Source organism: Brachionichthys hirsutus, chromosome 12 (assembly GCF_040956055.1).
Source record: "Brachionichthys hirsutus isolate HB-005 chromosome 12, CSIRO-AGI_Bhir_v1, whole genome shotgun sequence".
Taxonomy (NCBI): domain Eukaryota; kingdom Metazoa; phylum Chordata; class Actinopteri; order Lophiiformes; family Brachionichthyidae; genus Brachionichthys; species Brachionichthys hirsutus.
The window spans coordinates 10,102,711-10,118,140 of NC_090908.1; the positions used below are offsets into that span (position 1 = coordinate 10,102,711).

At 44.2% G+C, this 15,430-nt stretch overlaps 1 protein-coding gene across 1 annotated transcript in view; it reads right to left on the reverse strand.

Moving 5' to 3' along the window:
* The window catches only part of hdac4 (histone deacetylase 4), a 76,840-nt gene that overhangs the window by 34,757 nt on the left and 26,653 nt on the right, over window positions 1-15,430 (reverse strand). Inside the window, exons 3-7 of the mRNA XM_068746572.1 lie at window positions 5,058-5,252; window positions 4,798-4,943; window positions 4,314-4,488; window positions 1,945-2,065; window positions 805-923 (exon numbers count right to left, since the gene is read on the reverse strand). Coding sequence (XP_068602673.1) covers window positions 805-923; window positions 1,945-2,065; window positions 4,314-4,488; window positions 4,798-4,943; window positions 5,058-5,252 — 756 coding nt within the window. The remainder of the gene's footprint in view (window positions 1-804; window positions 924-1,944; window positions 2,066-4,313; window positions 4,489-4,797; window positions 4,944-5,057; window positions 5,253-15,430) is intronic.

Sequence of the window (15,430 nt, forward strand, 5' to 3'; positions counted from 1 at the left end):
CAAAGCAGCTTCTGACGCTAAGTAGCAATCAAAGCCTGGCTGCGATAGGCATGAAGGAAAGGCTGGGGGGAAAAAAGAACTGTCAGAGTCGGACATTCTGAAATATCAAAAAGGTTCTCACACTTCTTAAGACTCACATGTAGGCTCTTTTGTTGATGCTGTGTGATGACTGCGAAAGAGCCTGGCGGCATGCATTAGTCAATATATAGACACGAGTTAAAGAGAACAGCCAACTGGACCCCTTTATTAAAAACACCTGACTATTAGGTAAATGGCTGAGCAGAAATACTGTCAGCGATCCACACATATTTCCACTTTCATTCACTGTGATCTGGAACAGAAGGAAAGTTTTCCTTTAGAATTATGTCAGACAATTTCTTGGCGAGGAGCTTCCTGGCATCTCCATTTGTTCTGTGCAAGAGAAAAATGACGACACACCACGTTCTCATGAGACTGTCCATCAGCATTTATGCATCTCTTGTGTGGATTTGACAACTTTGGGCAGAGCCCGGCGGGTTGTTCTTCTTACGTCCTGCACAAACGGCTGAATATTCTACCTAACTACCCTTAGAATAGTCCATGTGACCTATTTAAAATTGTAATGTATTTCGTAATACTATTTAAGGGTTCCATTCAACCCCACAGTGCCTTACTTCCAGTTCATGACCCATTCTTTGAAACCCAATAAGCCATTTCAACTTCTAAAGCAGAGAAGGAAAAAGAGAGAGCGATAAAAAAAAGAAAAAGATCAGGGCTGCCTTCCACGGTTGGTAAGCAGTTTCAAGAAGTGGCGGCATTTTGTACCTGTTTTACGGAGAGGGAAGTCATCCTTAGAATCGTATGTGCCCAGCATCGGATGGCTGTACACCGACAGTGCTGTTTGAGGGGGGGAGCTCTGGTCCAAAGAACTGTGTTGGGTTTTTCTACAACAAAAGAACATTAACGCACAATGTGAAACACACACAAGGCCATGAGACAAAGACAGCCTATGGCTTCAAGGTCAATTCTTAAGGATGTAACAAAGTAAGTGTGGGTGGATCGGAATAAGAGAAAGCAAACGGATACTAAGGGTGGAGAGAAATGGTTGCGACAGCGATAGATTCCCAGCTCTTAAGCTATCTCTATCGTCTCTTACCTCACCAGAAATGTTTGACTGCTTAAGACCTCTTCAAATATTTAGAGGGAGGTGCTATTGTCTTTTCTCTATGCCGACTTTAAACACACACAGACACACAATGAAACACACCTCAAAGAACCCGCTGTCGATCACTGACTACAAACATAGACAGAAGAAAAAAACAGTCCTTGAACATTTCCTCTGCTGTTTGACTCCAAGGCGACTGGCAACGACTGTTGATGTTGATGTGGGCAACCGTTTACACACACAGGAACACCCACACAACAGCAACAGGGTCTGCGCAGCCACCATGAGGGACTTTGGTGTCACTCATTATTTTGGATTTAGATATTTACCCAGGGAAGTGCATTGTTTGAGCTTGAAAAAAAAAGGTTTCATCTGTCTGGAAAGTCTTTTTCGCCTCTTTTCATCATTGCTCCTCTTTGAACAGACAAAGTGCAAAATCACAAAGTAATATTGAAAGATGTCTAAAACGTTGACGTGGAAGAGGATAATACCATTTAAAAATCGCGACGACTTCCAACACACCTTTCCTTTTAACATTTCATTGAATTCCAGACGTTTGTATTTTACAGCCATAAAAAAATGCACTGCTTCAACTCAAAATAATTTGTTCAGGCTTTCAAAAACAAAACTTCTAGAGTCCATTTCTCTCACATCAAACACATCTGAAACTTATTTTTTACCAATGTTATGAAAAATAAAATTAAAAATGTACTTCTGGCTGCGCAAATTCCTCAGTGGGGGGTACAGCCAGCCACATTCTAAGCACACGTGGTTCTGTGGTGATGGGCTGTGACACTCACCCATACCAAAAGCGTGGGTCGCTGGGCAGACGGTGGTTTAGGTTTCGCTGAGCGAGGGCCTTTTTCTTGTTGAGGACAAACTCCTGCAGCCGCATCTTAACCTCCGTACTGGCGACTGCACCTAATAAGAGAAAAATAAATCCACAGAGACATAATTTTGTACACTTGTCTCGTTGCTCTTTTTCATAAACTAAAAAAAAATCACACTTCCTTCAGTACTGTATCTCTGAGAAGTTTGAGCTTCAGCGCTTCTTCAGCACTGTAGTCCAAACTGTGATAAAGGATTCGAACATCCATCCGCAGTTGGACAGATAGCGGATTTCTAACTACAGATAGCGCGCACGTTCTTGCGTCAGGGTTTCGCTGATATTCCAAAGAGACAACCGCAGTGCTGCGTGACTCCTCTCTGAGACACATCGCGAGTTTCACTCAGCTCCCGGTCTCGGCTCAATTACCGCCCTCATTCTGGTAGCTACAGTCAAATTATCTAGGGACGAAGGACATGGATGAGTGGAGTGAATGAGAGAGAGAAAAATAACATCAGAGTGGGTGAGCTGAGCAATAAGGGGAAAAACATGCGTCTTGAGAACACATGAAAAACAGTGGAGGTGTGCTTTTCTATAATCACAACTGTGTGATCACGGGTACGCCAAGCCTACGAGACAGTAATAAATACAGTAGGTGGAAGTGACAACAGCTAATATATGCTTTCTAAATCACGGTGGATCTGGAAGTGCTGACATCCCCATATATCCGCTTAGCCACTGAAGCAAATTGGCTTTTATGAGACTGCCTTCCATGCAATTTATTGCAGTACTTAACAAAGCTCCCTCTGTTTACAGCCCGATGCTCTTTCCATAGACGTCAAACTGTAGGCTCGCCCTGCCCAGCAGAGAGCTGCTGAGGAAACTTGACAGGAAGAATACCGTGGTTCCATATGTGGGCCGGCCATTAACAATATTCTGAAAGATTTGCGCTGAAAAACCGCATCACAGCTTGCAGGGAAAAGTGCGTTTCACAGACATAAGATAAAAGAATCAATACGGGTTGAATGATGAGCCATGAATAAAGTAGGAAGTCGTTACACTTATCTACATTCCTGAATGGATTGTGCCCCAACATTAGCTCAGTGACTACAAACACGTAGCAGTAGCTTAAGAGGCATTTGCGCATTATTAGCATTTACTTTTACGCGTGTGGTCCATCTGCATAAACACAAACTAGTATGTTAAAAGGACGAAGCATTAAAATGCTGTATTCTTTGGATAAAATACACTCGGCAACAAATTCATGAAGGAAAGTTAAGCCATGAGTGTGTTACGCGGCCACTCTAGTAGATAATGTCATCGGATATTAGAACAGGAAAAGCAGTTTGACACAGCAAACATTTCCTCCTGCCAGAAAAACACGCAATTGTGTCAAAGCTGATTAGAGTATTGACAAACTGATTCGTTCATCAATCCGAGTGAGAGCATGTTGCGGAAAGATTGTTCTGACTGCAGGTATCGGGTTCTATCAGTCGTAATCTCGTTCCACACACACACACACACAGTTTCTTCATGTAATGAGAGATTGTAAACATTTATCACACATTCTAGCTCGACTTGGATAACTTCCTACATCCAGTTCAGATCATCCTTGTGCATGTGTTTCTTATGCAGTTTCTGAAATGCCACCTTTCATCGTCATAGTCTGGTGTGGTAAATGCCATCATAAAAGAGAGGTGGGAGAAAAAAGCCTGAACGGATAATATGATCATTTGGAAGCAATCAAAAATAAATGGTTTCCGGATTACAGTGAATTGGTGGGTTTCGTTTTATTGCCGTGCAAAAAAAAAAGAAGAAAAAAAAGACACTGAAAAAGAAGAACATAAAAATGCGAGCCACTGAATGTCTCGCTCCTCTCAGCTCGTCTTGGCCGTCTTGTTCCGATATCCTCTGTGGTAAAGGTGTGAGGTCAGGCTGTTCTGACTGTTGGGCCCACAAGGACAGGTGCTGTGGAGGGTCGAGATGGGCCAAGACTATTTGACACCACCCGTGATAAAATCCATTGCAGCACAGTTAAGAGCAGATGTTGGCAGCGATGAGAAGCTGGAGGGAGAGCATTGAGTACGTTAAGTCAAACTTGACAGCTCCTTTAGAGCTCGGACCTCAAGAATGCCACCCACTAACGTGTGGAATTGATCTTCTTCTTGCGTTACATTTTATTCAATAAAACTTGCTCTTGGCTCACCGACGCTAGTTTGGCAACTCACTATACTTTCATCAAGTTACAGACTTCAACGGGTTTGGGAAAGGCTGTGAATTATTGTTCTCTTAACTCCGTGGAAGCCAGGTGATCACTTTACATTCACTTGCTGCTGCACTTACTCTCCTGTCCCCTGTCCTTGTTCTTGATTTGTTGGAGTTTGTATTCCCGCTGCTGCTTCTCCAGCTCCTGCTCATGACGCTGTCGCTCCATCTTCCTCTGGTGCTCCAGCAACTCCTGCTGATGCTTGAGCGCCAGTAAATCCTGCTGGTGCTGGTGGATAGAGAAACAAGAACACTGAAGAAAGAAAGAGCACAAAGGAGACAGAGAAGACAAGGTAAAGGCCACGAGAGGATTTGGCAAAGAAACTTCCAAGACTAACGCGATGACTTCCTGTAAATCATCAATGATGTGTTCAAGCCAAGTCAAGTGATGAATGTCATGCTAAACCGGGGACCGGGCAGATGGGAGAGATGAGTGTATTTCCTGCCAGATAATCACCCTCATTGCCTGAATATGAGTACCTAGTTGTTTTTTTGTCATGTCTTTCTGATGGTAGAGCAATCCTCCTTACTCACATAAACCTACAGAAACACAGACCCTCACCTTGATATGTTCCTGGAGCTGGACCTCATGCTGCCGCGACAGCTGCTCATGCTGCCTCTGGAACTCAGCAATCAGTAGCTGCCTCTGGAGCTGCTGCTTGTGCTTCAGAGCTACCAGCTCCTGCTGCAGCTGCTGCTCCTGGTGGTCTGCAGGAGATTTTCAACACTTGAACATTCAGGCAATGCCCCGGAGCAAGGCGTGGTGTTTGTAATAAATAGCCACGATAGGACAGTGTCTGACAGAGATCGTCCCCGACTTACTAATGACTGACCCACGGCCTGGCTCGGACGACGCCAGACAGGCTCTGGTGACAGGCGGCGTCGGGTGGGGTTGAGGAACCAGGCCGAAAGAAGGCTGCTGGTGGTGATGGTGGTCCACGACGCGCAGGTCCATGGGAAGGATGGCTGTGGTGGCGGGAGGCACCTGCATGGGCAGTGCTGCCGTGCTCACATCCACTTTAAGGAAGCAGCAAGAGGAAGAAGCACATCAAGAGAGAATCTTTTACAGTGTGCAGCAATAACTTTTTTTTACAATGCATTTTACTAGACTGAAAATATAGCACAAAGAATCCACACATCTAGTCCAGCAGCTACGATACGCCAAGACCTGCACGTCGTCTAGTCTTTCTGCGCAAACATTAAACATAATGAAGAAACATAAAAACAAGACTGAGCTGCCGCCCTAGTACATGTCACTCTGGAGTAAAATATGCTGTTGGGTCAGAGTCTTTACAGAGATGGGAGGAGGAAGAAGGAAACGGATCCAATATTAATCCTGGATTACATGTTTATAACACAATTCTATCATTAATCCAAGGTCCAAAATGTTTAATATCTTCTGATAGTCAAAATAGCCTGTCCTTCTTGATCCAGATAAGACACAGGAACGCTGTGAGGACAGTGCAGCCTTGACTGTTGCTCTCAACATTACAATTCAAATCAAATGTGGTGGATCCGTGTCGGCCAACAAGGAGAATAAGTCGATTTTAGAGTTTAACATGAAAATTCTGTGTGATTCTGAAAGATTATCAGAGTGACATTCTGTGCTGTGATGGGCCTCCATCATTTATAGTTTACACAGCCCTCATGCAAAGGCCGTTCTCAACTATGTACGGGCACTTTTATACAATTTCTGTGCAAAGCTGACAACGTATACAAGCAGACTGGGGTAGAATGGTGAAAGAAAGCAGTGGCGAGCAAAAACAATCCCCCTTAAACACGAGTTTGCAGCAAGGATTTGCAGTCTGACTGCGTGCACGCGTGTTCCATCGTTGACTGTGTCCATGCGGATGCTGCACAGACAAACGGGGTTGGAAATCAAGGAAAATATAATGTGTTAAAAATCGTATGAATTTATTCCGCTACAAATCGTCCAGGTTGTAAACAACCTGAAGCAGCGCAGGTTGCTTGCGCTGTTGAAACTCTGAAACGCAAAGCAAACACAAGAAGTAATATTCAAACATCAACATGGTTAATATCCAAAAAGCAGGTGAGTGCAATTAGTGCAAGACGGCATCTTATCCCAAAAAAAAAAACGGTCGGACAAACAACCACTCGACACAACATGGGATGAAATGCAAACAAAAATGCTCGCCAACCTTTGTACCTTGACGTGCAACTGAAACACGACGTGCCGTGGTCACACACCGTCAACACCACTCGATTTGTTTTAACCGAGAGCGGGCGTCATTCCTCAATCTGTGCCTGAGAGACGTGTATGGCGAGTCTTTTTAACATGTAATCTCAGTATGGCGGATTCGAGGCACTTTGGTTTTTTGCTAAAGGAAATGTTTATTTCAGATTTTAATCTGTGTGGCACCGAACATATTCTCACGTGTATAAATTACTGTGATGATGTTGCATGATGTAAAATTGCACTAACTGCACCAAAACAAATCCCAATGACTGTCGTATAGCAATAAAGTATTGAATTGAATTAAAGTGGGATGTTCGGATTTTTTTTTTTTCACAGATTTTTTTTGCCATCAGCGATTGCTTTTTAAAACTCGTGCAATCAAATCACTTCTCAATCTGCATTTGAAATCTGAACTCAAGATCAGATGCTCATGTGTGTCAGTCTTTTTAGCGATCAATGCTCCCTGGAGAACCACCTTCCACCAGGCCAAGCCCTCAAGCCCCGACAGTTATCAATACTCTAAAACAAATGGGGAGCATCTCTGACCTATCATGCATGTCCTCGCATCCCCTGTGGCCAATGAGGTGGTGGTGGGGTTGCAGTTACTTGCTGAGATAGCCAATAACATCTGTGGCACTGGGCAGGCTTTTTTCGGTGCGAGAGGAAACTTAACACCACCCAACGGGGGCAGCAGGCAGGGCAGAGAAGGAAGGGTGTGGCTGGTCCAGACATGCTGGTGCTTTTAGTCTATGATAGTATCCAGTGCAAGAAAACTTAATTATGCACTTATGTGCGTTAAAATGATATCTGGACCTCTGACCTATAAACTTGTGTGTTTCACTTCCAGATGAACACGCACAGAGAAAAGACGTCCAACGTTACAAAAACCTGGCTCTTTGTCTTTCTCGCTCTGAACAATCTGTGGCAATCTACCGCGTTATCCAAACAAAGGCATTCCCGTTGAACCGTGGTGAACTTGCTGCCCCCCCCCCCCCACCCCCTCACAATTGCTGTGCATGCATACATTTTGCACACACATGCCTTGTCCACCGTTTGGGCACACTAAATAAGCAGTAAACAATAAGGTCGAACAAACAAAACCTCGCGTTGGGTCAGTGCCACTCTTCGTATTGGTGCCCTGGCTGTTGGATCCCAGTGTCACTTATGCATTGAGAGTCACCTCAATTGACCTTTCTGTGACACGCCCCCCCCCCCCCCCCCCCCCCCCTGATGCAGACAGAGCGCACTCAAACATGGAGGAAAACTCATGTAGAATAATAGGAAGCTGACAGAACTCCCTGGTGACTTCTGGGTCACATTTTCCAAGGATACAGATATTTCACTGTGGAGCAACCAGAAGGGGATTAAAATATTTCAGTGAAGGCTTTTTTCGCCAAGGAACGAAAGGAAATAAGCATAAGTGCCCCCCCCCCCCCCCCCCCACTCACTTAAACTTGATATCAAAACCAAAATGGACACTTTTCTTGTCAAACAGGATAAAGATGAATTTGGACTTTTTTCATAGACATACGTTTTAAATTCGTCAAACGTACAATACCATAATTTCGTGAACGCATTTCTAAATAAGAGTGATAGTCTGCAACTATTTCTGATTATAGTAGGATAGTCTACTGTAAAACAATTTTGATGACATTTATAAAATATATTTTTATAGTATACAATATGGTCTAACGGTCAATAACTATGCCGAATAATACAAACATCACACGTAAATGTATTTCCATAGCGTCACAATGTTTGTTTTCATGATAAAATGACGCATCCACCCTGAAAAAACAGAGCAAACATGCAACGACAACATTCAAGCTGTTCTTTTTTTTTATTGGCGGGGGGGGGGGTGTGTGACATACACATCAAGTAATCTTTGACTTCTCCTGAATTTTAATAGCACTAAGTCAACACCATAAATTGTAACCCCATGCAGAGTTCTCTTGGCTTTGCAAATCCTTCTTCCTGGTACAACAGCTTGTGCTCGCGAAACAATAAAAGATAAATTATCACGGAGATCAGTACGGCAGCTGATAAAAGCATGTCAAACGCAAACATTTACAGAGAAGGCGATGTGCAGTATCACGAAGCAGGTCGTGATAAGATGTCGCCTGGACACGTGGAAATGCAGAGCTACCCTCATCTAAAAAAAAAATGAAGTCAAATGAAGAACAAGCCAAGCTGTATCACAACTACCTTAATGCAATGGGAATGGGATGGGAATGGGATGGGAATACACCAGCACTTGACTGCACCCGTGTCCGTTGCATGTAGTCTGCAAGAATAAATGGGCGTTTTTAAGACCGGTACAAATTAATGAAAAGCTGCGGTGGTGATTCCGAACAATTGTTCCTCAACTCAGCGGTTTTCCGCCATACAGATCCCGATAAGTTAATCCACTCCTGTACGATAGGAAGCGAATGCATCACGTCTGTCTGACAGTTCCTGGTCAAGATGACATGGCAGTAACTATTGCGTTACCTAACAATGGAAGCGCTCCGATTAACAAGCCACACAATCTCATTCACAATAAGCAAATCTTCATGAATGGCAGCAAACCAACGCTGGGCGCCACCCAGCAGAGTGTGAGCACGAGCACCTGAGAGGTGCAGCGCGCTAGGGGTGGAGAGGGGGGGGGGGGGGGGGATGCACATTGGAGGCAGGGCCTAGCAGGTCACAATGAGAGCTGAAGCAAAGACAAAAAAAAAAAATGAACTGCATCAGATCTTAAAGATCTGGAAGTCATTAAAAATCCTGTTTCACATCCCTGACAAGTAATTTATTTCTTTATGATTGAGCGTTTCGGAGGGAAGCGTTGAACTCATTACAGCTACGGTAAGTGGGACCGATGGAAGCTAATCTCTGTTGATTTTGTGCCGTTCTCAGAGAATCCCGTGCGGATGTACAGTCGCACTAATGTACACATGATGATGCAACCTCAGGGCGAACTCCTCGGCCCATTACGCTCTGTGTCCCTCTACCTCTGACTCTCTCTCCTGTCATCAGGCTAAGATCATGGATCACACAGTGGGAGTTATTTATAGACCAGAATTCCAGAGGGAGCCCCCTCCCTCAGCGTCTCTCACGTAAAATGTTAAAAAGTCAGCGCAGGTTTGTGCGATGACAACAAAGCCGTGCATAAAAAAAAATAAAAAGTGACACCAGATTAAGAATGAGGAGTAATCGCTGACATGGAGCTACCGGGCCATAAGCCCCCTTCAACACACAAACATATAGCTGGAGGGAGGGAGGCAAACGCCATGGTGACTGATGGGACCGTGGATGGTGGTTGGTTGGACGCGGAAGAAGAGGAGGGGCTATAAATGGAGCGAAGACCAATGACGGCAGGAAACTAATTCAACACACGGCTTGCATGTGCAGTCAGCTCAACGCTTTGCTGCCAAGTCTGCTGTTGGGATGTCCACATGTCCACATGTCCACATGTCATCGTTTGTCCCTGGAGCTGGTTAGCGCGTCCTACAGGACATCGCATCACGAACACTGGGCTGATGTGTTTCAGGGCGGTGTCCTTAAATAAATAACATCTTAAAAAGAAAATCGATACAACGATTTAAGAGTGATAAGAATCGTATTGATGCACCGCTTTAAAAGTTTATCCATGAAGCAAAATCCAGATTGAGAGATATATGCGGACGAAAATTAAAATCAGTACGTATACCCCAGCAGCAGATCGCAAATGTATACGGCTCACAATATGAGCACGTTCAATGTTGATGGTAGAAATAACAAATATAAGGAAGTACCGGTAGAAGAAATAACCTTAATGAAGATATGAGATCAAATAGAGGACACACGTCTCCCATAAGAGAAAGAGCTGACAAAAGAGAATACCAATAAAAGAACAAAGTTCAATTTAAGATGAGTAAAAGTGGCAAATAAAATGTATTTAAAGCATTTAAATAAAAACACAACAAGCGCAAATTAAATGTGATAACAATGAGATTAAAACAATCTAAAATATGACAGCGGAATCAGAGAAGTGCAGAAAACTAGTGAACGCTACTCGGCTGTGCTGTTTTAATGTGTGGTGTAATAAAAATAAAATAAAATAAAATAGTAAAAGAAATATGGAAGTGATAAAAGCAAAAAAAAGCAAAAAAAAAAGAGCCCAGAAATCATGTAAGAGGGAGTCTTAAGGAAGCAATAAGAAAGCAGCAGTGGAGTCTGCTGGTCTCACACTGAAGGGAACGCCAAAGCTGGGGGGGGGGGGGGGGGAGGGGGGGGGGGCATAACAGAAAACACATGGTCAACACTCTTCTCAGCTAGGAAGCGAGATCAGCTGATCTCAGGGATCCGGCTGAAGTTTAAGGCGTTAAACATTCTTTAGTAGGAGAACCTGAAACCAAGTCGATAATTAACACAATTCTTAATCTGATGGAAGACCAGCGGTGTGGATGCTCAAACCGGCGTGACGAAACCGGATCTTCTAGACGGGGCAAAATACAACAAAAACAAACAGCAAAAAAACAGACAAGAGGATCCAACAGTGATCAACGATGAAAACAAAATTCTACAAAACTGTTTTTTGCCATAAGATTCAGTGTAAGAATGCAAACGTGCACGCAAAACACTGGTGAACACAACAGGCTGCCGGGGAGGGACAGACAGAGGCGCTGCCATCTGCTCCATTCAGTTCAAGGCTGCGCCGAGCGGAGCCTCCATGCATCAGTACCACTCAACAAACACCTACAGCACTCTGAGCTGCACACCCACACACACACACACACACACACACACACAGTCATAGGCTAAATGAGTTGATGTAAACACATGCCTGGAGATCAAAACAGCTGCAAGTGTTACAACAATGAACAGTCGTAAACTCCGGCGTGGAAAAACAACTACCGATCAGGTGACACTGAATGACAGTTGCACAACAATTCATGCGCAGAGCTCTTACCCATCAGTTGTGCAGTTCTGTCCGGTTGTTGTGAGTCTGTGTGTGTGTGTGTGTGTGTGTGTGCGGGCGTTAGTGTGTGTATAGTCTATATCTAAGAGAAGGAAGTGCGTGAGAGTCAGATCAGAGCTGTAGTCCACTGCAGCGCACAAACAGCAGACCGACCTGGTTTTCCGCCCAACGAGAACAGACCCCTCTCTCTCTCTCTCTCTCTCTCTCTCTCTCTCCGTCGTTCACACTCTCCGTCTCTCACTCCACGGCTTCTCTGTTTCCCCTCAGTGACGTGCTTCGCTCTGCCCTCCAGCTGCCACTCTCTCTCCCCCGGTTCCTATGGTCCCCTCCCACTCTCTCCCTCCCTCTCTCTCTCTCTCTCTCTCTCTCTCCCTCCCTCTCTCTGTGACATCAGTTTCAGGTATGTTAAGCATTTCATGGGAGTCTCTCTCTCTCTCTCTCTCTCTCTCTCTCTTTTCTTCCTTTCTCTTCCTGCTAACACGGCCGACCAGCAGAGAAGGCGGTCGGATTAAGTGCAGCGATTCCACGAACACAGCCAGTGCTCCGGAGTTCAACTTTGTTTTCTCCGCTGCTGGCATTTCTGAATGTGAGCATGCATGTTACTTGTTGCACAGACTCTCTTTCACACACACACACACACACATATATCCTGTCCGCCTAAAACTGCTCTGCACACCATCAGCTCCACAGAGCAGACAGTTGTTGATGATAATGGAACAATTCATAACCACTGAACACACGGCAGACATCTGTCTCTCCCCGCACACTCAGTGAGACGCTGCTTTCAGACGGGCATTAATATCCAACCTCAGAAAAAAATGTCTGAGTACGCTACCAACCTTCACTCAGACGCATTTCTTATTCATCTTGTTTACATTTTAAACAGATATTCCATTCAAGTTACAACTTTGCAAGTTCTCTGCGTCTTAAGTGCGGCACAAAGTCTAGAACGCGAGTGGCTTAAAATGACCATTGAATTCGCGATCATTCAAGAAATATCTAGGGAGCTGCATCGCACGAAGACGATGAATTATTACATACGGAGAGAAGAGAAACCGAGACGAATGCATGCATGGCTGGAGAAAAAGTCTCCCTCCCAACACCTGAGAAGCACCACCCTATCGACGTGCAACGAGAGGAACGACTGAAAAGAGTTACGATGGTACTCGCTGTAAACAAACAGTACTTTTTTTTAATATGTATAATAGGAGTATAAGAGTTTAATGAATATTAATTGCAACACACACTCAAGACAAAAAAAGAAATTTGAAAGGTGCTTTGCCTGCAACCAACGGACCCAGCATTAGCTTTTTTAAACGCTCTCCTCTCCGGAGACTAGTATTTAAGTCAAACATACATTCACTCACTGTTCAATAGATTGACTTTTTTCTCTTTGATGTTATACAAGCGATGCTGAAGACTTTCGACACAATGTTTCCTCTCTGGAGGAAACGTTTCGACACAAGACGTGTTCAGCAAGCCTCACTTTATTCTACAGATTGATTTAAAGAGCTGCTAGGATAGGTTGTTAACCTACAGCCACTCAAAAACATAGTTGGGTAAAGAAATGAGTGGCTGATGATTCATGTCCTTATATTCTGCACAATGAACCAAGCGGATTGTTCCAAGTTTCTCAGTATATTCCTCTGCCATCACTGTACAATTCGAGTCTTAATATGTATGTAGGAGCTACTTTCGTTCAGTCTAAAGTCCAGAAGGCCTGTTTGATCAGACAACACCCATGCAACCACCAGAGATAAGTGCATTATCGGCTCTCCGTATAGTGTTGACGTCAAAGGGTCAACCAAGCTTCGTGCAGCCCACAGATGACGACTGATGACGCCGATAACGGCCAACGCTACTGAGCTCAACTTCAGTGTACAGACATTTGGTTCGATGGTGAGTAACGTGATCAAAGACCAGAGGCTTCCAACTTAGCAAACAAAACAAAGGACGCGTGCGATGGCTTTTGATAAAAAAAAAAAAAAAACAACAATCTCGTTTTGGCTATGACGCAGCAGAGGGACTATAAAAAGATTCTCTAATGAATTCATGATCAACACTTTTTAAAAACGTTCCGTAACAACAGATAAGCTACTGAACTAATTTCAGAGTGACGTTTTGGAGGGGACAGCGGATGGGCTACGACTTGACAAAGGTCCCTGCTTCGGGTGGGGCAAGCATTTGGGGCACGCATTCAACTTGCTGCCGTCTGTGAGAGAACCAGACGAGGCGATAAGCGAACGTATCGGAGATAAATAGCTCTGAAGCTATCTGCATCAGAGCCGGCGTGCGCGCGTCCGTGTACGTTAAATAATGCATGTGGCATAATGATTGCAAGGCATGCTGAAAAACACACTGTGGCAGCCTGGCAGACAGGACTGATGAATAAGTAATAGATGTGTCCGCCTCATAATGTGCACACATACACAATGTATGCATGCAAACCATAACCACAAGCTGGTGCATGCTCCGGGGGGGGGGGGGGGGGGGGGGGGGTAGCTGCTCTTATTTTTGTATCCACCCATCCTCTCGTCCTCCCCCTCATCGCTTCGGTGGTGGGGTTGCTTTTTTCATCCATCTCCCCAGAGAAACCCAGACCTGACTCGGAATATGACAGATACTGTGTCATTTATTATTGATTTGGGTTATTTATAATACAGACTCTCTCTCTACAAGCCCCCCCCCCCCCATCCAACTGACTGGTACCTGTGGGAGTCTTGAAATACACCATTAATGCTAAGTCTGTAATTTCTATTGAGAAGAATTGTTAAGCTCTTTTTTAGGCTTTCTATAGTCAAATAAAAACACACATTTAGGCAATGAATTTCTGACTCGAAGCACTCTGTTGATGCAGAACACACGACTCCACCTTATTAGAATCGCCTTGTTGGTTTTAAACATTGCACATTTATTCTACCAAGAATATGGTCTTTGTCACAATGTTAAATATGTTAAAGTAAAACAAAGTACAGAAGCAGCACATATGGTAGATAAGCAAATAGAAAAGCATGGTCAAAAAACCTTTAATAATATAAAGTAGCAAAAATAAAATACAAATACCAACGGGCATAACATTTTACGAGGTGAACACATGTCTCAAAAAAGAGCAGCATGTAATCATTTGACGTTAGTTGTTCTGGGCAGACCGAAAAGGAGGGTGTTAAAGTAATTATATTGCGTCATACCTGTCTAAACATTGAAAAGTGAAAGGAATCAATCATCGATCGCACCTATAAACCTGAGAGGTGCGACACACGTGAAACTGGCACAACAAGAATACATTTCCAACCCTCTGTGCTTCTTTAAAAACCAGACAAGGTTAGACAAAGAGATGTTTGGAGCTCCTGGCTGCTGTGGGGAGCTCCGTTCATTCATATTTTACACCCTCTCCTTCTGTCTCAATGGTAATGCTTCCCCAGTCTGTGCCGAGTCTGCGGCAGACGTAGAGCCATTAGCAGTTGGGCGAAGCTCCACTGAACTCATAAGCGATGTCAGGCTACCGCGCTGATCGCTGTGCACTTTAAAATCACATGGGTCTCGAGAATAGCCCTGCGCACTAAAGCTACACCCACAAACTCTTATCGTGCAGTGCAGATTGTAACCTGCCGTGTACTGTCAATATTTCCTATATAGAGGTAGTAAATACAGTTCCAGGTTGATGGATGGGAAAAATGATGTGAGGCATGAGCCGTGAACAAACAAAACAACAGCCAAACAACAGCCAAACAAAAGGGGGGGGTTGTCTTCCTTTAAACAATAGTCAGCATTTAAGGACGACAGGAGAGACGCTGATAACTGTCTTTCTTTGAATTTATTTTTCCATACAGCTAAATCTGTCCTCAATGTCTTCCGCAAACTTCACTTCACTTAAAATCAAACAACTGAAGACAGCAAACCATAAACTATGTCTTGTGTTAAAGGTTTATCTATCACTGTCATTAGGCTGTGGGCTTGGCTATAATGAGCTCCCTCTTCCCGGACAGGGGAATGCCCAACGCCTATGGTCGCGGTGGTGTTGCTGGTCAGAGATGAGCCAAACCCTTGGCGAGTGCAGAG